This window comes from Histoplasma capsulatum, genomic scaffold, assembly GCF_000149585.1.
Source record: "Histoplasma capsulatum NAm1 scaffold_1 genomic scaffold, whole genome shotgun sequence".
NCBI classification, from domain to species: Eukaryota; Fungi; Ascomycota; class Eurotiomycetes; order Onygenales; family Ajellomycetaceae; genus Histoplasma; species Histoplasma mississippiense.
The window spans coordinates 497,579-525,059 of NW_001813982.1; the positions used below are offsets into that span (position 1 = coordinate 497,579).

A 27,481-nucleotide genomic window follows, 5' to 3' on the forward strand; every position below is an offset into this window, starting at 1 on the left:
TACTAGTAAGTGACCCTTCGAATTTTCGACTTCACTGTTCTTCTTGGTATTTGTTTACAACAGCTGCTACACCCCATCGCCCCTTCTGTCTTTTTCCGGCCGCTATTCCCGGGATGTAGATATTCACGAGTATAACAAATACAGTATCTTTTCTAGCCCATCATGTCGGGACCCGCATTTGAGCCAATCCCGCGTCCGTCATCCACCGACACTTTAATCGATCCTGGCGGAGATCACTTGACAGAGGAAGAGGGCCATGCTGTTTTGGCCCTTTTGAAGCTTTCTGGCCGCAGCCCTCTCGAAATGAGAACAGCGGAAATTCAGCTTAGCTGGCACTGCAGCTACCCCGTTGCACCCTTACGGGCCGTTTTCCCTACACCCATAGTGTATTATCCTTACAGCTTCAGTCCTGTCAACCCTGGAGCGCCTCCCTCTTTGAATACTTCTGAAGATTTTGAGGACTTCACGGACTCTAGTCTGAGTGATGTAAGCTCAATCTTAGAGGAATATGGTTTCTGCACGACCCCGCCACAGTCTCCCGGGACTGCTTTTGCAACAAATATATATCTGGAGTTGCGCAACATGCCAAATTACGCGCTGGAAAGCACACCTCCAGAAAGCGATTCCTCAATCACGGAAATGGAGTATTCTTCACTGGATTCTCTTTCAGATGATGGAACATCCAAGATCTCTACCCTTGACGAAATTGGCACCACTCTAAATGGCCCGACCAAGGACATGAGAATGACAGAGTTTTCGCCAAAAATTACAAGCTCGTCTCATGGAGCCCGGGCTAGGGCCAACACACAAAAACCAGCTGGCACACTCAAGGCGCAGTCAGCCCAGCAACCAAGCAGACGGTCTACACGACAACGGAAGGACAGTCGACGTTTGATTGAGGCTAAAGAGTCTGAAAAGCTGCAAGGTTCCTGAGAGCTTTACTGGAGCACCAAGATTGTAACAGCAGCAAATTGGTAAGAATAACATTTGTTAAATTCCCCCTTCGCGTACTACATTAACTTGACTTTTGCGCTTGCTGCAGATAATATTATACTGATTTGATCACCCGCCCAAGGACTTGAGACGCCTCAGGGCCTTTGTTTCTATCATCCATTATTCTACTTTCGCTTTAAATGTGTATTTTATAAGTTTTTGATTTTTTTTACTCAACTACCATCTTGTGCATATACATTTCTAAATATATATTTTTTTGTTCCTATCGTTGATAACTTCACCGTTATGACGTCATTTACGAATCTCCCGTTTTGGAACTTTATAAAATGATGGGTCGCCAAACTCCTAACTATTCCATTTTTATTATGCGATTTTGCTTCTATACACAGGTATCTGGTGCTTTTTCTTTCATTTCTAATTTAAACGATTTTTTTTTGTTTCTCCAGTCTATATCGCAAATTATTAGCCCATACTATGTGTGGTCTCAATGTTTTCACCTGTTTCCCGTCACAACCTACTATTTTGCTTCTTCAACTTTGTATAACATTTTCAACCCATATGCTGGATACTTTTTCTATACTCTGATCTCTTCCCTTAGTTCCTCCCGCGTATTGCTTTCAACTTTCTCATTAATTTATCCTCCCGAAATTCCAAAAGAGATGCATCAGATGCTACAACCTTCTTTGTAAGGCGCCTCCCACGTTTAATCCAAGGCACATGGGACGACTCCATTATCGAGTGGATGTAAAATCGAAGGAAGTATTGTTTCACAAAATCCTAGTCTCCAGGTTTTGCTTTCCTCTATATGCTGTCTGCCTGGATGTTTCATTACAGAGAGAGCCGAAAAATTACTCTATCAGTTACCTTTAGAAGACAAACTGTGTACGGAGTAAATATATGATCTTTCTCATCAACTCGCTTCGGGATCAGAGCATGGCTAAAGTGTCAGGGATATCACACTACAACCCTGCGAGGCTATGCTCGATTGAGTGACTCGAGAGTAAAAAGGGGTATGACAGTTCACATCCTAATATGACCCTTCGCATTTCTGCAACCCATTCCACACGGCCTACACCCCTTCCCTCAAGGCTCCAGACGCGCGATCGCGTTGCGTTTTACGTTGGCTGTCGACCAGACAAATCCTCGGTTGAGCTAGTGATCACAAAAGGGGCAGGTTGTCCATACCCATGAAAGCGACGGCGTTTTCCGCCCCCATCAACTGCGCAGTAAGGGGGATGTACGGAGGATATCAAAATATTTTCCGGTGATCGAGTTTAGCGTGCCGTGCCTTGCGTGGGTCTTTAACAGGACTGCGTGCAGAGAGCTTTGACAGAGGACAGGATCTAGCCTCTCAAGTGTCATGACGAGAAAATGAGGTGGTAGAGCTAGGGAGGACTAATTTGAGTTTGGCGCAGGCCAGAAAGAGAGAGCTGTTGGAGGGATTGGATTGGGTGGTTCGTCCTCTCTACAACAAGGATGGCGCGGTGGTAAGAGGGCCCTTTTGTCCCAGTGGCCTAACAAGAGCGAATTGATTGCGATGTATCATGTGGTAGATTTTGAATACTTAACGTTTTTGAACTGCGAAAAGGAGGAGTTGGTGTAGTTGACTGACGAAAGCGAAAGCGGGCTATTTTTCGCGGGTTGTCAAACCCCTGCGCGACCCCTTCCAAACCGAAACAGTCAGCGTCGCGTGTAGAAATAGTGTATGGCTCCAATCTTGGTATCCGCTTAATTCTCCGCGTCCTGTGGCTGGTGAGGTCGGGTTGCAACCCTTTCAGCTGGTGATGGATGACAAACACCTTACTTACATACTCGCCTTGGGAAAGAAAGATGTTGAGTCCAGTGGCGCTTTGAACGAGGTTGGCTTTTCTGCTTCCTGGAAGAATATATCTTTTTCGATGCACATTATGTTTGAGTACTGCTAGGGTACGTTTGCCTTGCATCTCCATGTCATGGGACCGCTGTCAATGAAAAGTACCCCAACTAGCGGGGCCCACTATCCTTATAAGGAAAAAAAGGATAACGTGAAAGGATAGTGGGTGGGTGGCTGCAAGTAGATCTGAGGTTCAGAAGAATAAGATGCTGGATAGGAGCAAGGCTGGCTAGTTAACGGGACATACAACAGGATGAGTTTGGCAACTTTGTGTGTTTATATAAATAAAGTCATATTTCGATGTGCTTGGGACTGCGTGGGATTATGAACAGCTAACAAAGAGCTTGCGTTATATACAGTAGGTTCGTGTGCATCCAAATATATATATTCTGCGCAATGCTGCCATCAAATCTTGGACATACATAGTAAAACATGATAGTGCAACCATTAAATTTTAAATTTGTCTGGGATGATGCCAGCCATCCGTCCAAAAGCTTCTGCTCCAACTCCAAGTCGCAAATGCTTCTTTATTCAACACGCTGAGAAGAGATAAACGCGCCCACTGTTGTCGTCAATGTAATAGACCACGGGCCTCCTCTAGAGTACGTTCTGTACACCCCATCCTTGTGGCCATCCACGGATGTCGAAGAAGTGACTGAATGTCTCCATCCATTCATATGCGGTTTGCTCTGCGGTAATGTGAGCTCGATCCCTAATTAGGTAGTCCTCACTTTCCATTCCTCACTCAACTGCCTCGAAAAGGTAGACGAACCTGCTACGATCATGTTCCCGCAAGCAATGGCATTCCCCTCGGGACCAGAAGAAGCGCGTTTCGTCCCAGGAAGGAACCCCATCCACAGATGGTTAATTGACATCCTCATCATGCAAGCCTCTGTTGTACATGCTCTTCACGGCGATTTCCAATAGATTCGTAAAACGGTCCTCCTCAATGAAGACGTCATCAAACTGCCAATCATTTTTCGAGTCACTGGTCTGATGCTCCGCCGCGTGGCTGCTAAAATATTTGTGACCCATTTTCTTCGCAAGGTTTCGGAAACCCTTATTTTCTAGTTTGGGGGGCAGTATTTCGGCGATTGTTGAATGCGGAGGTAGGAACATTCCATGCGTTAACCCGGCCCCGTGCACGCCAGCGAGGATGTCGGTGTGGCGAACTAGTTTTATTTGCTCGCGAAAGGGCAACGAAGCCAAATCCACCACGTTAACCTCAACCACTGGGAATTTGGCCTTCAGACGCTCAATGTATTGGTCCTGATTAATCAAGCGTCTCTTCTCCTTGCGGTCGATGAACGTAAGCACAAGCGGGCTTTTCCCCACAGGGCGAGCGTCATCCCGGATGTTATAAAAGTTGAGAACTCTTTTGGAGAACGTTTGCAGAAGTTCCGATTGTTCACAATCGAGTGGCTCCCAATGACTCTGCCAAAAGGGGCTACCACCCCCAGGTAAGGGGACTATAATGTTATCCAAATTGATATCTGCGGATGCCGATATATCTTTCAGTCTGATCGTTGGCTGCTTCGCAAAGAGTTTCCATAGATCAAAGTAAGGCCCGTCCAGGAGGTCATCCAAGATAATAACTTGGGTATTGGCGAACTCCTCTGGCGTAATGAAGGGGAGGGTGGTGTCTCTATTTTGAGCCATCCTCATGGTATCCAACGTCAAGGAGAGCCCAACAATCTCCATGAGAGAATGGAAAACGTTATAGTGGCTGTCTTCACGTTTAATGAGGACCGAGAAATTCCGTCGTCCACGTGGAAGCTTATGGGAAGGGTTTTCACTCCTATCGAGACGTACAAAATCGCTGAATATCTGTCGCGGTCCCGTCCCATACCAATAGGCCGGAAACCCTTCAAATTTTGGCACGCCCTTGCTTGATTCCTCGGCGCTCAATGATCGAAGGGAACAGTCCAGGATGAATTTCTTTTGGCTGTGGTCGAAGGTCGCGGGCCCTGAAACACAGAATGAATCTACTCGACCTCCTGGGTCGATTTGAGTATGAAAACAGGTTATGCTTGACTTGGAGTTGACATCACAGTAATTAGTCTGATTCTTGGCGGCATTCTCCAAGTACTGAAGGTCAAATCGTTCGGCGCAGAAACGACTCTGAGGCGCCGCGCTCAACGTTGAGGGGTAATCTCCGGGAGGAGACAAGGCCACAGGAAGGGGATAGCCATGCTTTTGGATAGGAGGCGCTTGGTGAGGGACATCGTTTAGAGCATTCCTCGAGTCCTGAAAGAAAATTCCTCGTTGGGAATACACGCAGACCGTGATGAATATGAAAGTAGCGAGGCTCGCAACAATCACATAACGCCGCCCGCGAAAGATAGAGAGCATGCTGGCTGCACGTATCCGGCGACAGGGAGGCTAGGAAGTGGACAGCAGCATTTTCTCATCGGAGTCGAGATATAAAAGCTGTGCTGCTTGGGCAGAAAGAGAGTCCAAATCTTTCAGCTTTCGGTTTCATGTTTGGCCAATAAATCAGGACCCCTCCGTGGCGCTAAAGCCAGGGAACAAGCTAAGACCTTAGGGGCGGTATCCCTGGCGGTATCCCTGGCGGTATCCCTGGCGGTTATGGCTTGCCAACGAGAAGTCGTTATCCGCCCTTGTTAAAGTTATGTTGTTAGCTGCCAACCGCCTTCACAAACACCAACATGCATACGGCGTACGCCCAAACAACCAGTTTTGCTAAGTATTTATAGATTTGTCTACTCCGTACTGCGTACTGCGTGCAATCTTGAAGCTGAAAATGCACCAAAATGCTAACCTGCCTACCCCAGGGCGAGCCCCTGGATTTCAAGCCACAGACTGTCCGTCAGCACTAAAAGTGGCGATGTGATGTGACTGGCACAACATACCAACCAGGATTTGCATCCATGAATTAGAGGGTTGCGGCGGGAACGAAACACTTTTCTTCTATCAAGCTGCCCAAAATTCTCCATGGAATATGAGAGGGCTATTCATTGGTCAATGTTTTCGGGGCTTGACATGGTATTTCATGCCAAACACCCTCAGTTTGCGTCCGTGGCTGCCCTAATTTTCGAGAATCCTATTAATACGTTTGAGATATCCCCCGACGCGAAGTTCGCATCGAAAATCTCTCCTTACGATTGTGTTCACCTCGAAATGGTGGGAATATTCTGATATCTTTCTCACCCTCTTACGTCAATCCAAACCCCTTGATGCTCTTGGCTCGAATTTCCTCCATACAGACAATTCGCCGTTACTACCAGCTCTCCGCCTCGACACTATTGGGGATCCCCAATATCACTCAAGCCAAATGGATCCAACAGCGATCCCTCTCACAACAGTTTTTACCCCACCATCCTCTTGCTCGTCGAGCTGGACTTATGAAGGATCGTATTACAACAGTGTCATTGGCGGCCTCCTAATACAGAATATCTTCGCCTCCCATGATTTCGATTGTTTCCCCCCTTCTTTCGAAGGATCAGGACGTGGGCAGAATCAACAAGTGTATAGCCCAGGATTCTGTCCCATAGGCTACACCTCTCCAGCTGCTACAACAGTTAACGAAGTAACAACTGCAGTATGCTGTCCATCGTATGTCTGGCCTAGATCCTAGAACCAGTCCTTTCTTCAGTGTCAATGACGTCGCTAATATACACGACCTTCGCAGCGATTATACCTACTACACAACTCTCACGACAATCAACTTCTACTCCTCAACCACAATTTTTGCGGGATGCATCAGCGAATTTCCTGAAGGCGGCACAACCACCGTCCTCGCTCGTTCTGGCCAGGCAAGCCTCGTTAACTCCGTTGTCACAGGCCCGGTGTCTATGTGGGGCCAGCCGCTCGTCGTCCAGTTTAAATCAGCCGATCTCTCGTTCTTCACAGACGCCCTCACTACCTCCAGCCCTTCTACCACCGGCACCACCGGCACCACCGGCACCACAGGACAAATATCGAGCCCGACTGATACCCGGTCCCGGAGCGCGACCCCATCCCAAGCGGTGAATAATAATCAACCTTTGCCGACCTCTTCACCCGATTCTTTTCGCCCTTCTGGTGGTAACACTGGCACGGGGCTCTCCGCCGGTGCCAAGGCTGGCATAGGTGTTGGTGCCGCCGGCCTTGCATTGCTACTCGCAGCGCTAGTGTTTTTCATCCGCCGTAGCCGCCGGCGCAACGCCTACATGCCACCCCTCAATGCTGTTCAAGAGCTAGACGCTGGTACTCCCCATGCTGGTACTCCCCACGCTGGTACTCCCCACGCTGGTGTTTCCCACGCTGGTTTCTGGGCCCCAAAGTTATACCGAGGATCTTCAGTGCACGAAATGCCTACTTCATAAAGTAGATGCGCGCGGGCTCTGATGTTGTACATTAATTATGTTACTTCAAGAAAACCACATAGATAAGCGCGCTGGGACCTGTTCGTATCCCCGGGTTTTTTTTTTTTTTGTTTTTAACACGCTACTATTCGGATATACTGGTATACTGGATAGCTGTCCGACTTGCTGCAACGTTAGATTGCTGGCTATCACTTGATCGCTTGCATCTCCCGTTCATTCCTTCGTCCGCCCGTCCATCCATCCATCCATCCATCATCTTGTTTCCCCGGTCATTCAGTTTATACCCACCCCATCAAATCCGAAAAAACGCTTCGCTCGAGATAGCAGGAATTTACCCAAGTCATCCGGTGAGACCTTGGATTTACCAACCAACCATCCATCCACTTTTCTTCTCCCTTCTCCTTTGCACAGCCAGGAATGACCGAAAGAAATCCCACGACACGTATCCGTCGAAACAGGAAACAAGAAACAAAAGAGCGAAAGAAAGAGAGAAAGAACGAACGAAAGAAAAAATTCGTCACAGGATAAAAAATACCTGGCGCATATTGGGAACAAAAACTTTTTTTAAAACTCCGTCTTTCAACCGCCTTTTTATAAATTAAAAACAATCATCGGTGGCACACACTTGAGTCGGCTGGGGTCCCGTTTTTCAAAATCCCGCTCGTGATATTGACGCCTCTTTCAGCAGCATGGATAGGACTTCTGGTGGTGGACGGTAACGTCAAGCGCCGGGATCGTATAGACAAATGTTGAAAGGAAGCCGGCGAGAACGATGGGTGTCCTCCGTACACGCAAACACACACACACGCAAACACACACACACACACACACACACATATATATATATATATATGTACACACGCGGCTTCTTAACCGGTACCAGTGACATAGTGATTCGTACTTCCTGTCTCGTCAACCACGAAATTTCCTTACTCTTGTATTTTACACTTGTATATACCCTCTTTTTTTTTTTTTTTTTTTTTTTTTTTTTTTTTTTTTTTTTTTTTTTCTTGCTTTTTCTTTTCCCTTTATCCAACAACGAAGAACGGATTGCAAATTTGAATACTGGAGGGTACTGAGGGGAGATCAGACGTCAGTCTTAAGTGGTATCCTTAATTCATACATAACAATCATCCGCCAATACTCTAGAGAGAGATATATATTGTATGTAAATATGCATGTATTCAGTAATAATAGATCATTGAACTATCATATCGTAGACCAAAACATCGTAAAATAATGAGGGGAAGGAAGTGAAAAAGAAAAAGACAGAACCAAAAAGACCGATAGAGGAAGGTAAAACACCACGCATGCGCATATATGTAATGCCTTTGAAAATAAATTAGGGAAAAAAGGAAAAAAAAAAAAAAAAAAAAAAAAAAAAAAATTTGCACACACGCACAGACACGGATTGAAACCGTAAGAGAGCGGAGAGCCTATAGCTCAGGCCATCATCCTCTTTCATGCCAAACTAACCTTGAAACCAACAGATGGAGAGAGAAGAAAAACATATAAAAAAAAGAAAAAAAAAAAAAAAAAAAAAAAAAAAACCGACTCAAAATCCGACAAATAGAAGCCAATATAAAAAGTCACCAACCTATATGATGGACAGGTTCCCTGGTTCTTCCCGTCCCTTTCCCAGTACAAAACACAAGAAAATCACTTTCGTCCAGTCAGCCTCCCTCAGAGTAAAATATAAAATAGGGGCCTTGATGCTTTAAGCGTAAACCGGAAACAATGATGAAAGTTAAAAATAAATAAATAAATAAATAAATAAATCATAGGCATAGAAAAACAATACGTAAATTAGTCTTGACGAATGCAATATAGACATTAACAGGGTACTCACTCTTGTTTGATATTGGCGGTTGATTCAAATTGCAAACACCCCCCGTTGTCAATTGTCAGATTTGACAACCCATGAGTCATGCGTGAAAACGGCCTACCCTCAAATGTGTTGAGGAAATATGCAGTTAGGAGAATCGCCAAATACGAATGAAAGTAAGAAGAAAACGACGGAAAAAAAAATCGGAGGGAGGTTCGAAAAGCCATGAAAAAGGGTGGAAAAGAAAATATAGATATATATATATTTATATAAATATAAACAAAATGGCCAAAAAATGAAAAGCATTGAAATAAATTGAAAGGGATCAGGTGGAATGGGATGGGATGGAATGAGATGTGAGAAAAATCGTTGGAACATTGATTCATTCGAGTCGTCATAAGAAAAGATAAATGAAAGGAAAAACGTAAAACGTAAGTCAAAATGAAAATGAGAAAAAAAAAAATATCAAGCATGAATAATAATAATAATAATAATAATAATAATAATAATAATAATAATAATAATAATAATAATAATAATAATAATAAATGATTTTTGAAAAAATTGAGAAAAAAAAAAGGTGTGTTGTTAATAGCCCCTTTTGCTTCATCAGCACGTAACTGACTCCTTTCGCGAGCCATAGGGTCGCGGATATGTTTCTCGATTCTCATTAGGGTCCACAGGTCCCTTCCTCGGACTATAACTGTAGCTGATATCCTCTTCACGGATTCTAGGGGAATATCGAATGTTGCCCTCGGGGATGACTATCTTGGGATGGTCGTATTCGCCAGGGAAGACTTCGCCGAACAGCCCCTCCCGGCCCAGTCCGCTTGGCGTGGGCGGAGTGGTGCGCAATGTAGGTATGGACCTAGACGAGTCGTGACGAATGGGCATGGACACAGGGTCGATCGGGTAGTTGAAGGTTCTGGATCTCGGCATCTGTGGAACGCGGGTAGGGGAAACGCTCTTGTTTCGAGTGTAGAAACCAGCGCTTGGGTCGATACGGACGGCTCGGTGAGATACATAGTCCTCGCTTTCATCAACGACGGTGTATCTACCGGGAAATGGGGGGCTCGATCCTAAGTGCATTTCAGGAGTGCCAGGACTTGAATACCCCGAGTCTTGGGGTTCCCTCATCTTTGAGGTTCTGGTCGGCAGAGTTTCGGATCGGCGGGATAACCCTGGAAATGGCATGGTCTCTGACCGGCGAGGAGGATGGGGTTTTGAAGAGGATCGAGTAGAGATTGAGATGGGAAACCTTAAACCCGAAGGTGCAGAAGTAGCAGTTTGTAGAGTAGGAGGCCGAGGGGAGAATTGGGGTTTAGGTGATGGATCCAAGACGTCGGCCGACCCCCTGCGATCCTTTCCTGAAGAACTGGGCCTGGTTCGAGTCCTCCCGGACGAACGTCGGGGTGTATCAACGTACGGACTATAGTAAGAAGAAGGCGAAGGCCAAGAGGAGGACGGGCGACGTTCAGTGTCGTATGAATATCCGCCGCTTTTCGATCGTTGAATATACTTTTTGGCATCATCTAGTTTCGACGAAGACCATTCATCGGAGTATTCCTCGACCTTAGTCTGCTTTGGTTTAGATTCACTCGAACTTGGCTTGACTCGTGTTCGAGGGTCTTCATATTCAGGTTCCGGTGTTCTTGGGGTGTAATAGTGATGATCCGAATCTAAATCACTTTCACCGTCGGGCTCGCTCACCACGAAGGCCTTCGGGTATTTATCTGATCGCTCACGGTCCTTTCTCCGCTCTTTGTCTCTATGTTTTTCGCGGTCCGAGCGACTCGATTTCACAGACTCACGGGCTTCGCGTACACGCTCCTTACTTGAACGGACCGACACTGGAGGGTCGACATGTCTGGACTTCTTCTTTTCCTTTCCCTCTGTACTATGCTTCTTCTCGTACCCGTTATTCTTCCTGGAAGTGGGTCGAGGCTCCTCATGAAGAGGAATATCTTCATCAAAGAAGCGACTGCTTCTAGGGACACGCTCCTCATAGATAACTCCATTCCGCGATTCGTAAGACTTTGTGAATGTTGAAGGTCGATAGTATGAAGACGAGCCTGCGTCCTCACTATGGTATCTTGGTTTCTTCTTCAGCTCAACTTTAAGGTCATAATCAGCTCGTTTTTTCTCATCCGACAGTAGCTCATAAGCCGACTGCACTCTCTGGAACTCGGGCACGGCCTCTTTCCGCTGTTCTTCATCTTTGATTTTGTCTGGGTGACACCTCAACACCAGTTTTCTATGGGCGCTTTTGATTTCGCCAATGGTTGCATCCTTACTGATCCCCAGGACCTTGTATGGATCTATCGTAGTATGATCGGACATATCGTTGTAGAGAGAGCGAGGTTACACGGCGAAGTGATTCGCAGAGCGTGAACGAAGGCGTTGTGGGAGGGGTTTTAGTTCTAAAAGAAGGGAGATAGATATGTACGAAGTTTTGCGTTTAGATTGTCCTCGCCAGGTTTCAAGGGAATTCTGTAGTGGAGCAAAAGGCATCGATGCCGGCAGGCCAAGCGTCAACATTGAGCGATTGCGATGTATTATTTTTCTTTATTCGGGGATGACGGTGAAATAGTTGAATTGGAAATGTGAAACGGCCAGCTTGGACTTTTGGTTGAAGATTTTTTGTTGCGAGTTGTAATTGCCCTTGGGAGAGAGGGGGGGGGGGGGGGGGGTTAGAAGCTGGCGGTTTGACAGAGTATGAAGAAAGAAAATTGAAAAAAAGAAAGGAGAAACGAAGAAATCGGGAGCAAGTCAACAATAAATCAGAAAAAGGGAAAGAATCGTATGACAACCACGCAAGTCGCCACGAGGAAGAAGAGAAGAAGCGGGAGTTTTCGAGAGCAGAGAAGAGAGCGGTGCTGGCTAGCGCCGACGGCGACGGAGCAACGAGGAGTTGATGAGTTGATTGAGGAGATATTGGGCCTGAGGGTTAGCTGGAGGATTAGTTGGAGGATTAGCTGGCCGGGGCCGGGGAAACAAGACGCTGGGGTTGGCCCGGGTGAGACCTGCGCCACGATCCTCTGCGAACAAGAAGGCGAGAAGGCGAGAAGGCGAAAGAAGCGAGAGAGAAAGCGGCCAAGGGCAGCCAGGGGGAAAACAGGGAAGATTCCAGAGTCGACAGAATAATAATAATAATGGAAACGGTGAAGAAGAGAAGAAAGATATTATCGGACCAACAGCAACAATGCTGGAAGACGGGGCAGGGCCGGCGCCTGTCGAAGCGGTGAAGCAGCAAATGACGACAGAGAAGAAAAGAGACGAAGAAGCGAGAAGCAGACAATGAGACGAAGACTATTTGTGAGGATCAAAGAAAGCGGAAGATGGCGAGGGTCCCAGCCAGCACCGGCGATCACGAATGCATGGGAGAAGACGACGGCGCCGCAGGAGAACGAGAGTGAGAACCACTAGTTCAAAGCGTCGACTTGAGCCTTGGACAGGAGTGTCCAGATGATGCTGATGATGATGGTGCTGGTGCTGATTGATGTGTGTTGTGCAGAGGGGAAGCGCCGGCTGAGGCTGGTCACGACAGAGCCAGACAGGCCTATACAGGAATGATCCTGGAGAGAGCGAGAAGGAGGAGGAGGAGGGAGAAGGGAGAAAAGCACAGTTATCTATCCCCCATTACTTCTTAACATAGTTATTGATTGATGTATTAATTCATATCTAGAAAACCAGCGCCTGCTTCCAGCCATCAATCACCATCTCTCATCTCAAAGCAGACCCCCTACTCTCCCTGCAATCTCCTTCTTCCTCTACATCTCCCTTCACAGTCCTGCTGTTCGTACACCATAAAACATCAGGCCCTGGAAGTTAACATACAGCTCGAAGGTCCCCTTTCCAGGGCTGCAACTGTCCCGAACATAAATGAATAAATGAATACGTGAATGTAGGTACGCTACACGCTTCATTCAAAGCAGACTACGGAGTATGTATGGTGAATTGCGCATATGCAGCTATCCAGAAGCGTGGTGGGTTTGATATGGGGCGCGCAGGCTCTGGGGACAGAGGGTTTCTCGGTGATGATCAGATCCGATTCGCAAGCCATTGATTGATTATTGGCGGCTTTGTTCTTGGCGGAAGCGTTGATAAAGCGTTGATGAAACAATAAATAAACTAAATCAAACTTTGAAAAAAAAAAAGAATTACAAAAAGAAAGGCTGACTGACTGAAGCGTAACGCACGAGAGAGAGTTGCCCGTTGACATGATAGGATGCCCTTTTTCACCGCCGAATGCCTCGCCCCTCCATTTTGACACTAACCAACTCACTTCTTCCTGGGCTGCTGCGGAATAAATCACATTCCATCCATCCATCCACCAGCCAAGCTGAGTCTACTTGTGGTGATGAGTTTATTAGGGGTATGTTGCAGCTCCGGTGCGTACGAAGGAGCAGGGCCATTTTAGGTAATAAAACGTTGAATGAATAACTATGACATCTTTACTTCAAAAAACGTTTGTTGCTCCCGTGGTCTGGTCTGGCCTGTGTTTCCTGGTTCGTTCCTGGTGCGAAACTCTGTTGTCGGACTCCCCTTTGATAATTCCTAGTTTAACATGTTGGTGAAAAACTACTACTGTAATTATTCATGATTATTGTTCTCGCGAGCAATTTCCAACAGGCGGGGTAGAAAACCCAGCGAGAGAAGAAGCTAACTGAAACCGTGGTTTGGGTCCCGCTTCTGCTATCTTTGCAGTGACGGCCTGGATGGGGCCAGCTTCGCACCGAGAAAGTAAGTTCAGGGTTCACTCTGGGCGGGCGGGGGACCCATCTTTTCCCAAATCACTTCTTTCTCTCTCTCATCCGACATGCACCCAATAAAAATCGATGGGGGACTGAATGAATGCCATTGTGGAGGTGTGTTTGCACTCTGGTTGGATGAAGCATGATTGAACGCTGTTCCATGGACGGGGGGGCGATTATACCGATCAGAACTACGCTGCTTAAGATTGTCCACCGACCGGTTTGTTGGACTACTGGGCGAGGGGGCTTTGATGGAATAATAATGACGACTGAGGTGCAACGCCCATCATCCAAAGATTGTGAAGGCACTGGACAACCCTGGAGACCAGTGTCAGACAAGACAAAACCAATGAAGATGTCTAGGCATGTTTGGATCTGATGTACGGATCGGTGGAGAGTACACACATTATTATGACTTGCACGTAGGATCTTTGATCATGATTCTCAGCCATCACCATCAATGGCAAAAGCCCTTGGAACCGTGTCAGGAGTCATGCAAGCCCGTAGACTGACATAAACCCGGGAGGTGAGGCAACGCTCAGAGTGGCTCTTTGCTGGCGCTCCTTGCCGTGACTGGGGCGGGTGATTGGCGCACGACACGGGTCATCCGCAATGAGGGAGGGCCCATCCCTGGCCATCCGGGTTTTAACTCCCTGCTGGCGCTTTGGCAAAACCCCGTGCCAGCGTCCACCTGAAATTGGGATATAGGTTTAACTGCGCACGCACGAGGGGAAGGGGAAGAAAGAGGAAAACCCTTGGAAGGGTTGGAACTAGTCTCCACATGTGGTTTGAGCCATATTCTATTTGGGGTCCCTTTTATCACAATATCAGCCTGCTGAGCATGGCGGGGTATGGAGGAGGAGGAGGAGGAGGAGGAGGTTCATCACGTCACGCCCTTTTTCCTCTGTTTGCTTGGTCTTTTTTGACGCCATGGTTATACCCTGCAAGGGTAAACAGTTTAGAAACCGGGAGTTACATGGATTCGCTGATGAGCTCCTTTGTAGACGTTAACCACATCCAACAGTAAATGCTTAAAACGGGTGAGTAAAACCCAATAAATAATGGAAACAAAATTCAAAAACAAGAACAAGAATCGGAATTTAGAGCCTGCAATCCAAGGCTAGCTGTCAGCCTTCGCTCTCTGCGACCAACCAATGCTAAGGGATCGTTATTGTTTATTGTCGCGAATCCCCGACAGGCTGCATGTTTCCCATACCAACAACACAAGACGGACAGGGCGCCGGGCGGGCGCCAATCCGGTTGGGCTGTCAGTCTTGTCATGCAGCGATGGGAGCCCACTCCCACTTCTTGGTATCGAAATACATCGCATCCCGAAGTCCCGAGAGAGAAGGCGATTCCTGCATACCGTGCAGGGCGAGAATTCAGATATGACGTATTATTTCTATTCATTCTCGCCGTTCGCCGGGCTTGGTGGGGTGATGTCTTGCGCTCCTGGGCAATCAAGGCCTTCTGAGCACACGGTTTGGCTGACGGATGGCCTGTTGGACTCAATTATCCCTTCCAAATGACAGAGGTCGCTCGAATCCCCTCCCTCACCTGGGCAACCCTAGGAACAAGGTTCGATCCGGCGCGTTCCATGAACTTTCTGGCTGTCTTCCAAGTGAGCTCTCTTCCCCGCTTTCCACGCCCGCTACAAGCCATCCATCCTGATCCATGCGTGGATCGTGGCTGGATGGATGCCGGCGCACTGACAAGCGTGTGTAATATTTCAAACCCTTTGAACAGGGCAATACCGCGCTGGCGACGCGAGATAACCTGAAATTACGTACTCTGTACGGTACATATCCTGGTCCCTCTCCAGCTCGGTTTCCTTCGCTCACTCCATTCAATGAATGTCCCGATTTCCTCAGACGCCTTCTCGAATTCACCAAGGGCGCCACCAAAATACGCCATTTATCGCATTAAAAGCGATACTTGACAAGATACGCGCTGCCCCTGCATGTTCCTCTGTTCCAAAGTTTGGTTTAAATTCCGTATGTACTCCGTACGGCGCAGAGACTTGTGAATAGCAGAGTTAGCTCCTTGTCATGAGGGCCCATTGGCGGTTCGATTCTTCATAAAAATTCCACCGGCATTCTATTTCCAGGCCATGAGGGAACTAACTTTGAAGCTTAGGAAGGTTGCCACTGTCAGCAGGTTATTCCCACGGCTCGCTGAATGATTTTTGCAGCTGGGGTGGGATATTGACAGAGCAGCTGAGAGACGGGCCACCTTCTTTGCCATCCCGGATTCGCTTCTGCAAAAAGCCCCTGGTCGTGGAGTTAATTCCGGGGGCAAGTGGCGGCTCAAACCGCAATATCTCCGCGTCTACGGATTTACTCCGAACAAATCTGGGCGGCTCTGGTCCCGTCTCAAACAGCAATGGGTTCCACGCTTGAAGCTCTCCCAACGGAGATATTGACGATAATTGCTGTTAACTTAGACACCTTGGGCCAACGACTGCAGTTGCTATGCACGTGCCGCCGGCTCTATAACGCGCTATTGCCCACGTTGTATAGAGCTATTTCACGTTCTCAAGGAAATGTTGTCCCCTTGCTTCGGACTATCTTACAAAAACCATGGCTTGCTCAGATGGTCCGCGAATTACGCTTACCGACCACGAAGCGGTCGCTCTTCACTGCTGATGAAGATTTAGGCTATGAGCGCTGGACAGCTCTGGCCGCCGCTGAGCCCGTCCTCCGCAAGGCAGTTGAGCCATTCTTCATCGATGATATATACGAACAGGAGAAGTGGGTGAGGGATCTTCAGACCGGTTCCCCAGATGCGCTCATTAGTTTGCTGGTACTTTCTCTGCCTAGACTGGAAAAATTGGAGCTCGAGCTACCTGGGTATCATTATTTGAGTCGAGTAGCTCATCGATCTGCTGGAACGACATACCGAGGGAATAATTCTTCACTAAGTTGTGATGACCATCGTGAGGAAGACACAGTTCCTATTATTCTCCCACGCCTCACCTCTATGCATATGTACTGGCCCGATGAGAGCCAAATGTCTGTCGACTTTGCATTCCCTTTCTTCCAGCTACCAGCAATTCGACATTTCTCTGCAGCCGGTTTTCTCAAATCTGTGACAGAATGGAAGAACAAGAGCCAGTCACCGATAACTCACATCCTTCTGATGTACTGCCTATTAGAGGATGGGGCAAGGCAGATAGTCCAAAGTTGCAAGAACCTTCAATCATTCATATACCTCCATTCAGAGGCGGATATGATCGAGGGAGACCCCGACCCCGACCCCGACCCCATGATTAAACCCCTCCCTAAGCTCTTCCGCGACTCCCTCCTTTCAGCGCGACAGAGCCTTGAAACACTCTGCCTGGATTTCAACTCGGATACGTCAAGCGGTGGCGCACGCTTTACCACCTTCGGCTCCCTGTCTGAGTTCACGGCACTCAAACATCTCCATATTACCGCCTGCGTTCTCTTGCCCCTCTACTGCCCTGTGGGCTCTCATTCGTCTCCCAATCAACATCTTCCAGACATCCTACCGAGATCCCTAGAGATGCTTCATGTTGAAGGCGTGGGAAGCTGAATATCTCAATAAGGTCGTAGAGCGACTGTCATCCTTCGTCAAATCTGCGCCCCAACACGGCCCCCGCCTTCGCGAGGTGCGTGTCATGATGGTGAAGATTGACGCGGATAATGCGGCCTGCAAAGCGTTCGGGGCTGTTGGAGCTGAGATGGGCGTGGTCTGCAAATTCAGCGCGTTGTGTGCATGTTTCACTCCATCTGGTAACAAGTGAGGTTGTCAGGGGGCGAGAGGGGATGGGGGTACATGAAAATTTGCTTTCGAGAAGAGGATTTGCTGGTTCCTGGTTTCGTTTTCTGCTCATTCATCAAGCAATACAACTCAAGATATATATAATAGAATGGAAACTTCCACTCGTTAGACGAGTGCTAATGGGTAGTTATCTTTAGCTGGTGTGTGTTATTATATTATACTAGTATCTAGTACGTGTAGGTACGCATTTTAGATAGTGAGCAACAACTGCTGTTGCTCTCACGGCTCAAGAAATCAATGCTCAGATCTCACGTAGAAACGAGATTTCTGACCCCCTTTAATTTTTCAATTTTTTCTTTCTTTCTTTTTGGCAGGGAAAATGAATCAGCGGCGGGTCAAATATGGTAAAAGAAGCGGGGCGCAGAAGGGGGGTCATCGTTAATAAATTAAAAAAAAAAAGAAAAAAGGCAAAAAAGGAACGACACCAGCAGGATTCGAACCTGCGCTCCCGAAGGAAATGCCTGAACTTGCAGCGACTGAACGCCACATAGCAGGGCACCGCGTTAACCACTCCGCCATAGTGTCGGAATTTGGTAACCTTCGTCTCCTGCGCTGGATATTTGTTGATATCCCTATGAGTCTTTCTCCCGCATTTTTTACACGCGCGACATTCTCCAAATTGTGGGGAAGGGGAAATTTTAAATTATAAGCCATTTACGGGAAAGGTTTACTTTAATTAAGATCTTAACCTGCCTCCGAACTCGTACGTACAGCACTGTAGGTGGTGTACCCCCTCGTCATTGCGGCTTTTTGGTGCCAAATTGACCATTTTTCCAGCCCTAGGCCTCAATTCTATCCAGCTACTGGCAGGTCTAGGTCTATGACCAGGGGGCTATTGAATTTCTTACCACCCCTGTGCGGCCAGCTCGTTGCCATAATCGCGGCGTTGACAATACACGTCTCGTTCCTCCCCGGTATAGTCCCGGCACCTTTTGCCACTTGCGATTCATCATTTGCCCGCAGCGTCGGAAATGACGAACCCGAAGGACCATCATTTCGAAGACGAGGCTGTGTTTTCCCCGTGAGATCGATCAGGCATTGCTTTTTGCTGTTGAGTGGAGGTAGTTCTCCGCTAACCGAACTCAGCTCTCTGAATTTTTCACCACTCTGGAGTGCGATATCCCACAGAACCCTGTCGTACCCTCGTCCTTCATGGACATGTCCACAGATAGCTAATCGTGGTCGCACCCTCCACAGCGCTTGACGTAGATGTTCGCAACCGAGCGAGCCGTGTCTATTCTCATCGCAGTGGGACCGCGGCGGGGTGTGAGTCAAAACGATATCGGTATCTAGCGGTATCTTATCCCAGATGCCACAAGCTTTTTCGGAAGTGTAACTAAACGCCCATTTCCCGCAGTAAGGGGTGTACGGAGATCCAAATATTTTGAATACTGATTGAGGGCCACCTGGATTAGATAGTCGGATAACGGCGGCTTCATGGTTTAAGTAAATGATGGAAGATTTGGTGAATAGAGCCTGACAATCATCTGCCGACTCCCGTCTCTGGTTGTGAAACAACTGCCAGTGTCGATTGTAAAAATTACCGTCGAGGGTGATGTCGTGGTTACCTTCAGACATGTTCGAAATTATATTAGCGTGCCCCTAGAAGTGGGTTAGTTGAATGAGAAAGGGTAATAATCTAACCCGCAATCACGATTTTCACTTCGAAATCCGCGCGCTCAATCCATTCAGCTGTTTTTCGTAGTTCATTTAGAGTTCCTTGATTCGAAAGGTCCCCAGCATGGACCAAGACGTCGCCTTTCGGCAGTTTGAAAGCACCATCTGGCGGTCCATAGCCATGTGTATCTGAAATACAGACAATCCGGGTACGAACCATCGTTCGTCAATCAAAACTTGAATATACGAAGTTCTCGACAACTCCAAAGCCGGAAGAACGGGAGCTAGAAGATACAGTAGTCTCCACGTCGGTATTTCCAAATAGGACGAGAATTAACAGACACACTTTCTGGAGACTCGCGATGTAGTTACGTCGTTGATAAGAGAGTCCTGGAGATTATAATCGCAATTCTCAGCAGATCGAACATATTGAAAGCCAATGCTAGAGATGCTTGTCAACAAGGTTGGAAGCCACAATCCTGCTATGCCGGTGTGATCGCAACCGCTGGGTCAATCGAGTAAGACACGTTGATCTGAGATATGGGAGCAACTATGGTCTGTAAGTTTAACTGGATAAAAACTGCGTCGGAGAGCTTTGACAGCAAAAAAATACATTCGAGGCTAGAGATCTATTGCAAGTTCCATACAAGGGTAGCAGAAATTTTTCTAGATGTCACTGTGTGCTGCAGACACAGATGGTGAGATACGGAATCCCCATAAATTAATGGGGTGAGTCTCTGATTCTCGATATCGAATCTCGATCAAGGTATACAATGGGATGCGGAGGAGGAAGCCTTGAAAATAGTTCCATGTCACGTGAGAGTTTGAGTTCTATTGGGCAACTTAGGGCTGGGCCTGGTTTGTCCACACAAACTAGTCTCGCTTAAGCCATTTCTGCCATCGATCCTTCCGACTTGCGCGGTTTGAAGGAGACCACAACGAACAAACGACACGACACTCAACTCGACAATACACTATCCAAGGTGTATCATCGAGCATAGCTCATCGCCTTGCTGGATACTTGACTGTGAACTGGTGACAAAGCACGATGTCCACCTTCGAGCCAGTGGTGTGTTTTACCTCTCTGTCGGGTTGGGATTCGCATATTTTCGATAAGGGCTTCGAAAAACTGACTGGATTCTTGTCGTGGATATAGGTCGTCATCGACGGCAAGGGACACCTCCTTGGTCGCCTGGCCAGCATTGTGGCCAAGCAGTTGCTCAATGGCCAGAAGATTGTTGTAGTGCGATGTGAAGCCCTCAACATCTCTGGCGAATTCTTCCGCGCTAAGCGTACGATATATCCCTCTTCCTTTTGCAACTTTGATGAAAATTGACATTCGAAGATTTGGGGAAAAGAGGAATAATTTCGGTTGTTGAAGTATTTCAAGATGGATTCCGTGGCTGACTCGATTTTGTCGCTTATAGTGAAGTACCATGCCTACCTCCGCAAGATCACCCGTTTTCAACTCTGACTCGAGGAGGTGAGAATAATAAGACCACAAAATTTCCCTTAGGTTGCAGACGACCACATCCACTAATACGGAAGTGCAGGTCCTTTCCATTTCCGTGCTCCTTCCCGCATTTTCTACAAGGCTGTCCGGGGTATGATTCCTCACAAGAGCGCTCGTGGCGCCGCTGCCATGGAGAGACTGAAGGTCTTTGAGGGTGTCCCACCACCGTATGACAAAAAGAAGCGGGTTGTCGTTCCCCAGGCCCTCCGAGTCCTCAGACTGAAACCGGGCCGCAAATACTGCACTGTTGGACGGTTGAGTCATGAGGTTGGCTGGAAGTACCAGGATGTTGTTGCAAGGTTAGCCTCAACAACAAATCCTCCTCATGCATTCCAAAGCTCATTATTGTAAACTTGGGACCACGATTGAGCTACTGCTAACTATCATTTTATTTTTAGACTCGAGGAGAGGAGAAAGGTCAAGGGATCCGCATACTACGAGCGCAAGAAGGCCGCGCGGAGACAACTTGTACAAGCCCAGAAGACTGCCAATGTGGACCAAAAGACAAAGACCCAGTTGGCGGAGTATGGCTATTAGATTTCTGGGTCCGGGTAATGGCTGGCTTTAGGTTCTTCGAGGGTAGAGCTGGGTGCAATGTGAACGGCAAACCAATCGGCCTGTACCTATAATATCACGAAATACACCTTTAATGAATCAAGGGCAAAGTGATTGAGAGGGGAGCAGGGAAAAATAAGTCAAAAAATATTGATTATTTTAAGCTGGGAGCTATTGGGATGATGCCTTGTTCATATTACTTCATAACTGCCTGTCTCTACAAAATCTTCCATGGCGCTTAATCTGAATGGTTTCTTGTTCAATAAAATTCTAGGCATGTTGCGAGTGTGGCTCAGATTTTACTAGAAGTCATAATCACCCGCATTGTGATTTGTGCTTTGCGAAACGAATGATCTATAGGAGTGGGCAACAATGGCGTCTATTTAAGTTTTGTGAGGGGCTACGGCGCTTGGGTTTCGGTGCAAACTCGGAGAAAGCTTTTCGGCGCCGAAGAGGGAGCAACTGCGATGTTAAAACGGGCTCAATCTCCTCTCTGCCCCTGATGTTCTCTTTTCTCGTGCTCAGAAAGTATCACCATTTGTGATTGTGCATCGTTCAGCGATTTCTTCGCGTTTCTTCAACATGTCCAGGGCAACTAGCCGTTTGCGAAATCTCACCCAGCACTTTCTCCCCACATCCTCATGGCCCACAGACCCCAAAGGGGATTTCTCCCACCCGTTTAATCGACATACGCTTTCTCCTACATTCTTCCTCCCGCGCGCAGCTGCTATTGAACCGGATGTATGTTCTTTGTAAAATAACCCCAGCTGTTCTCGTTGCATTTCGCTAATTGGAAGCATTCTATTACGGACAGGCCCAAGCTATTTATCACGTCACCATAAACAACAAGGTCTTGAGGAGATCATACATCGAGACAGCGGATCGCGCGCGGGGTTTTGCTTACTACCTGAAAAGACATGGCTTCAAGAGAGTTGGCATATTATGCCCTAACACCCCAGCCTTTTTGGAGTCGATTTTTGCGATAGCCGCAGCTGGCGCGGTCAATGTTGGTACGATGATACCTTCCTTCTTCCTTGCTTCCCATTCTGTGGCCACTCCATACTAAAATTCAAGATCAAGCTGTCAATTATAGGTTAAAACCAGAAGACATTGCGTATATCTTCAACCACTCCGAAGTCGATGCCATCGTTGTGGACGAAGAACTTGTCCCGCTTCTCAACGAGTTCAAGAAACAAAATGGGCATGTGCCTCTGATTATCGACACAGATACGGATGCTGTAGAAGGGGAACTTAGCGGGCCGTTCGATCAAGCTGTATTGGAAGGCCTTCATTTTGATACTTCATCCGGAAACCGTGGGTGGCAGGGATTGGAAGCTCAGACGCCAGACGAAGATGCGCTCATTGCGCTCGCGTACACGAGCGGCACCACTTCACGACCCAAGGGTGTTGAGTACATCCACCGCGGCTGCTATCTTGCAGCTCTCGCAAATGTAATAGAGTCCGGACTAAACTTCAATCAGGGCCGATGCCGGTACCTTTGGACGTTGCCAATGTTCCACGCTATGGGTTAGTTTATACCCTGGCCCTTGGGGAATTTATCGATTTGCGTCTCCTTTTTTTTTTTCTTATTTCCTTTCTTCCATTCTTCCATTTCTCTCCCTCTTTTCTTTTGCCCCATCAAGTTAACCGAGATATTTTTCTTAGGATGGACGTTCCCATGGGCTGTCACGGCAGTCAGAGGCACACATTACTGCCTGCGCAAGGTCGACTATTCGCTCATATGGAGACTACTCAAGGAAGAGGGAATCACGCACTATTGTGCCGCACCGACCGTCAACACTGTTCTCTGTAACTCAAAAGAGGCAGAGGTACTTCCATCTCCCGTCCGAGTTACGGTTGCGGCAAGCCCCCCAACACCACACCTCTTTGAACGGATGGCAAAACTGAACCTGCAACCGGTCCACGTCTACGGGCTTACTGAGACATACGGGCCAATAACAAAGGGCTATTACTTGCCTCAGTGGGATACCATCCCGGCAGAGGATAAATATAAGAAGATGGCTCGGCAGGGTCATGGCTTCTTAACAAGTCTTCCTGTACGTGTGATAAAGACTGACGTCCCAGAAGGGACGATTATCGATGTCGAGAAGAATGGGGAGGAAATAGGCGAGGTTGTATTTGTTGGGAACATTTGTGCCAAGGGCTACTATAAGAATGTTGAGGACACGAAGAAGTTGTTTAGCGGAGGAGTGCTCCATTCGGGGGATCTTGCTGTATGGCACCCAGACGGAGCGATACAGATTTTGGACCGTGCTAAAGACATTATCATTAGCGGTAAGTATGCTCGAGTACTTCTTGCATTTCCCTTTTCGACATCTTCGATCTCCCGTGAAATGCTAAGGATTCTTCTGGCGCGTTTGTCTAGGCGGAGAAAACATATCCTCTGTTGCATTAGAGTCCATGCTTGCAACACATCCGGACATATTTGAAGTCGGAGTGGTGGCTGTGCCTGATTCTCATTGGGGCGAGCGGCCGAAAGCTTTCATCACAGTGCGAGATGACAAGAAACTTGATGGCAAGGACGTTATTGAGTGGGCAAAACATGTGAGCGGCATCAGCCGGTTTATGGTCCCCAGGGAAGTCGAAACTGTGCGCGAACTTCCCAAAACTAGCACTGGGAAGGTGAAGAAGAATGTGCTAAGGCGGTGGGCGAAAAGCACGGATCGGAGTCTTGAATAGAAATCTTGATACCATTTTGCTGTATAAGCGGCCTTGTTGTAGGATTATATGAATTTTCAGCAGCAAGGTGTTGAACAAGAAGATTAATGAATTTCATGTGCAATATTTGAATTAGTGTATCCTGAATCCTAAAATCTTTTTATAGACTCGTACCAGAAGAAGCCCCTCGTTGGTGTAATATTCCCATACAATCCAAGTGCAAGCTAGGACAGAGTTACCAACATCATATACACACAAAAGGCTTTTGCATTTTGGTTGAAATTATTTTTCCAAATGACCTCTAGAGCGCTGGTCTAGTCTGTCGCTTGCTTCTGTTGATCGTGTGAGGCCACAACGTGCAACGTGCGAATTTCCTCAGAAATGCGCACCAGACGAAGGCTCCAGTGGGCCCAAGGTTAAGCCAAACTGCATCCTCCAGCCTCAGCCCCTCGTGTTTTCATGCTCTCTGCACCGTTATTGCCTGCGAATATAGTTTATCGATGATTCTTCCCTTTGGGATCTTGTTACGGAGTACAAGCAACATATTTGCGGCCATTGCCGCGCAGCTCAGGGCTTCTGCCGCCATTGGCCCACGCCAGCGCTTATTTCTTTAGCACCCAGCCTTATTGACTCCTCTTCTATCATCCTGCCGTCGTTCACTTGGGGGTTGCCGCAACCGCCTGATCCCTTCATCAGCTGGGAATCCATTCCGCTGTCACTCACTTATCGTTGACGGAGATACGTTGTCACCTTTGTTCCTGGCCTCCTGCAACCGGGCCACTCGCTGTTTCCTTCACCTTTCCCTTGCTTCACGTCCCGCCTTAAGTTCGCCTGTAACTCTGCTCCGCGGTGTTGTTTCGTACAACCATCAACCTGCTCTTGCGTATGCGGTTGACTTGCAACACAAACCTGAGGAGTTCCTGCCTGCTCTCCATCCCGCCGAATCCTCTCATAATAGCCCCAAAGGTTATTTCTTGAGCTGTTCACAGATCTGCGGCTTCAACCTCCCGGCATACTACTAGGTTCCTCTGCCACCCCGCAACGCTTACATACTTCCCCACCCAGAAGTCCAACGCTGGGTATTAGGATCTCAGTTACACACTGGAGAGGTTCAGTGGCTTGATACACAGTCTGAGGGGGAACGATATCTGGTGGTTTTGTTAAGGACGATTCCTTCACAAACAGGATATTGAATCTGTCGACAATGCTACGTTCAAGGGCCCCACTACGGGGGGATGATGATGCCCCGTCGGAATCTTCGAATTCCACTTCTCCGGAGCGTGCGGCGGAAGATGATACTGATTTTTTCATGCATCTGGCGAATGACTCGGAGTCCTCAGTGGGAATGGGCATCTTTCGAGATCTCAATGTCAATATTAACCCCGACGCTGTTCTCCCACCTATCTCCCGCCTACCTCCCGAGCTCCTAATTTCCATATTCACAAAACTCAATTCTCCCTCGGATATGCTGAGATGCATGCAGGTGTCTCGGACCTGGGCAATCAATTGTGTGGGAATACTGTGGCATAGACCCTCTTGTAACACTTGGGATAACCTGGAAAGAGTGGTAAGGGCGTTTACTGAACCAAACAGCTATTTTCATTACCACGACCTCGTGAAACGACTAAACCTGTCCGCCCTGAATAAAAAGATCTCCGACGGATCAGTGGTTCCCTTCTCGCGTTGCAAACGAATTGAGCGCCTGACTCTGACTAATTGCTCCATGCTTACGGACAACGGAGTGTCGGATCTTGTGGATGGGAATAAACATCTCCAGGCTTTAGATGTCTCCGATCTCAAGTCTCTGACGGACCATACTTTGTTTGTAGTCGCAAGGAACTGCCTGAGACTTCAGGGATTGAACATTTCCGGCTGCATCAAGGTGACAGATGAATCACTTATCTCCATTGCAGAGAATTGTCGTCAAATTAAGAGGGTATATTTTCTCTCCATACGAGATGAACTTCCTGGTACTTTGCTAACGGCAAATAGCTGAAATTAAACGGGGTTGCTCAAGCCACTGATCGGTCAATACAATCATTTGCTGCGAACTGCCCATCCATATTGGAAATAGACCTTCAGGGGTGCAGGTTAATAACCAGTTCGTCCGTCACCGCCCTTCTATCTACCCTTCGGAACCTTCGAGAATTAAGATTGGCCCATTGTACCGAGATTGACAACAACGCTTTTGTCGACCTTCCCGATGAGCTAGTATTCGACAGCCTTCGGATCTTGGATCTGACTGCATGCGAAAACATTGGGGATGCAGCTGTGCAAAAAATCATTAACTCCGCACCGAGGTTGAGAAACTTAGTTTTAGCAAAATGTAGATTCATCACTGATCATTCAGTGTATTCTATTTGCAAACTAGGGAAGAACATCCATTACATCCATCTAGGCCACTGCTCCAACATTACTGATACTGCGGTAATTCAGCTGATCAAATCATGCAACCGTATCCGATATATTGATTTGGCATGCTGCAACAGATTGACAGACAACAGTGTCCAGCAATTGGCTACTCTTCCGAAACTGAGACGGATAGGTCTTGTCAAGTGTCAGGCAATTACGGATCGCAGTATACTGGCCCTAGCAAAGTCTAAAGTGTCTCAGCATTCTTCAGGGACTAGCTGTCTGGAACGAGTACATCTTAGCTACTGCGTCCACTTGACAATGGAAGTATGTTGATGGTTTTTGCCTTATCTGGTTTTGTTCTCTCCGTTTATCCTTTCCTGCAATGGACTGAGGATAAATGTTAATCGAATCTTCTATTTAGGGAATTCATTTCGTTGCTTAACAGTTTGCCCACGGCTCACTCATCTGAGTCTTACTGGCCATCCAAGCATTCCTTCGAGAAGATAGATAGCGTTTTGGCCGCGAAGCTCCCCCTGATTCACCCAGCAGCAACGCGATGTTTTTTGTGTGCCCTGCGGCGAAGGAGTCAGCGCTTTGCGTGATTTCCTTAATCTTACAATGGATCCTTATCGCCTAGAGACCGAAGATGGAACGATGTATGACAATTCTGATGAGTTAGACGAAGCGGAGGGTCAAATGACGGGCCTTATGCATGCCGCCGTCATTAATGATGAAGATGACAGTGAGATAATGGATGGAGGAACCCCGGCTGCCCCTCTCGGATGAGAATCAACGACTCTAGTCATATCTCTTTCCCACCGTCATTCTGCCATTCGACACCCAGTATATTAAGGCCATCACCTTAATAAACACCAGCTCGATATTGCAAATGTCGCTACTGGTTCATAAATGAACATAATGCCACTGCCACCCCGCAGTTGTTTAACCCTAGTCATCAGTTAAAGATGGCGAGCCCGGTTGAGAGATGGATGCCAGCGTATTGCGCACAGAATATATCGACATATAGAGCTGAAACCCGCAAACGATGAGACACAATCTAACGAGACTATTTTTTAACATGGTGCATAGAATTGCCCATAAGAACAACATGCCCCTTTGTGCACGAAAAGGGAGATTTAAAGCGATGGCTGGAGCATCCCTTCTATCTCAAAAAATGGTATTTCTTCAGACCGTTACACACGTTTCATGCTGCAATTCATTCCCCAT

General features: G+C 47.4%; 9 protein-coding genes and 1 non-coding gene across 10 annotated transcripts; 7 read left to right on the forward strand and 3 right to left on the reverse strand.

Moving 5' to 3' along the window:
• Window positions 1-162: 162 nt before the first annotated feature.
• Window positions 163-933, forward strand: HCAG_00158 (predicted protein; the record flags this gene model as incomplete). The annotated part of the gene is made up of 2 exons (XM_001543062.1): window positions 163-486; window positions 535-933. The coding sequence occupies 2 exons, from the start codon at window positions 163-165 to the stop codon at window positions 931-933; spliced, it is 723 nt and encodes a 240-aa protein (XP_001543112.1).
• Window positions 934-3,691: 2,758 nt separating this feature from the next.
• HCAG_00159 (predicted protein) lies at window positions 3,692-5,179 on the reverse strand (the record flags this gene model as incomplete). The annotated part of the gene is made up of 1 exon (XM_001543063.1): window positions 3,692-5,179. The coding sequence occupies one exon, from the start codon at window positions 5,177-5,179 to the stop codon at window positions 3,692-3,694; it is 1,488 nt and encodes a 495-aa protein (XP_001543113.1).
• Window positions 5,180-6,122: 943 nt separating this feature from the next.
• Window positions 6,123-7,155, forward strand: HCAG_00160 (predicted protein; the record flags this gene model as incomplete). Its single annotated transcript, XM_001543064.1, has 2 exons — window positions 6,123-6,403; window positions 6,480-7,155. The coding sequence occupies 2 exons, from the start codon at window positions 6,123-6,125 to the stop codon at window positions 7,153-7,155; spliced, it is 957 nt and encodes a 318-aa protein (XP_001543114.1).
• A 2,434-nt stretch (window positions 7,156-9,589) lies between these two features.
• Window positions 9,590-11,320, reverse strand: HCAG_00161 (predicted protein; the record flags this gene model as incomplete). Its single annotated transcript, XM_001543065.1, has 2 exons — window positions 9,590-10,034; window positions 10,500-11,320. The coding sequence occupies 2 exons, from the start codon at window positions 11,318-11,320 to the stop codon at window positions 9,590-9,592; spliced, it is 1,266 nt and encodes a 421-aa protein (XP_001543115.1).
• Window positions 11,321-12,445: 1,125 nt separating this feature from the next.
• On the forward strand, window positions 12,446-13,046 carry HCAG_00162 (predicted protein; the record flags this gene model as incomplete). Its single annotated transcript, XM_001543066.1, has 3 exons — window positions 12,446-12,481; window positions 12,666-12,807; window positions 12,952-13,046. The coding sequence occupies 3 exons, from the start codon at window positions 12,446-12,448 to the stop codon at window positions 13,044-13,046; spliced, it is 273 nt and encodes a 90-aa protein (XP_001543116.1).
• Window positions 13,047-16,116: 3,070 nt separating this feature from the next.
• Window positions 16,117-17,816, forward strand: HCAG_00163 (predicted protein; the record flags this gene model as incomplete). Its single annotated transcript, XM_001543067.1, has 6 exons — window positions 16,117-16,484; window positions 16,554-17,196; window positions 17,307-17,362; window positions 17,645-17,658; window positions 17,707-17,715; window positions 17,767-17,816. The coding sequence occupies 6 exons, from the start codon at window positions 16,117-16,119 to the stop codon at window positions 17,814-17,816; spliced, it is 1,140 nt and encodes a 379-aa protein (XP_001543117.1).
• Window positions 17,817-17,954: 138 nt separating this feature from the next.
• On the reverse strand, window positions 17,955-18,060 carry HCAG_09395. The gene has a single exon. It is a non-coding gene; the product is annotated as a tRNA-Ser (tRNA).
• A 2,140-nt stretch (window positions 18,061-20,200) lies between these two features.
• HCAG_00164 (60S ribosomal protein L16) lies at window positions 20,201-21,202 on the forward strand (the record flags this gene model as incomplete). Its single annotated transcript, XM_001543068.1, has 4 exons — window positions 20,201-20,221; window positions 20,309-20,444; window positions 20,706-20,964; window positions 21,064-21,202. The coding sequence occupies 4 exons, from the start codon at window positions 20,201-20,203 to the stop codon at window positions 21,200-21,202; spliced, it is 555 nt and encodes a 184-aa protein (XP_001543118.1).
• A 600-nt stretch (window positions 21,203-21,802) lies between these two features.
• Window positions 21,803-23,916, forward strand: HCAG_00165 (conserved hypothetical protein; the record flags this gene model as incomplete). The annotated part of the gene is made up of 8 exons (XM_001543069.1): window positions 21,803-21,961; window positions 22,035-22,230; window positions 22,295-22,671; window positions 22,702-22,747; window positions 22,886-23,049; window positions 23,293-23,515; window positions 23,607-23,785; window positions 23,854-23,916. The coding sequence occupies 8 exons, from the start codon at window positions 21,803-21,805 to the stop codon at window positions 23,914-23,916; spliced, it is 1,407 nt and encodes a 468-aa protein (XP_001543119.1).
• A 1,187-nt stretch (window positions 23,917-25,103) lies between these two features.
• HCAG_00166 (conserved hypothetical protein) lies at window positions 25,104-27,040 on the forward strand (the record flags this gene model as incomplete). The annotated part of the gene is made up of 3 exons (XM_001543070.1): window positions 25,104-25,835; window positions 25,892-26,578; window positions 26,804-27,040. The coding sequence occupies 3 exons, from the start codon at window positions 25,104-25,106 to the stop codon at window positions 27,038-27,040; spliced, it is 1,656 nt and encodes a 551-aa protein (XP_001543120.1).
• Between the last annotated feature and the right edge of the window lie 441 nt (window positions 27,041-27,481).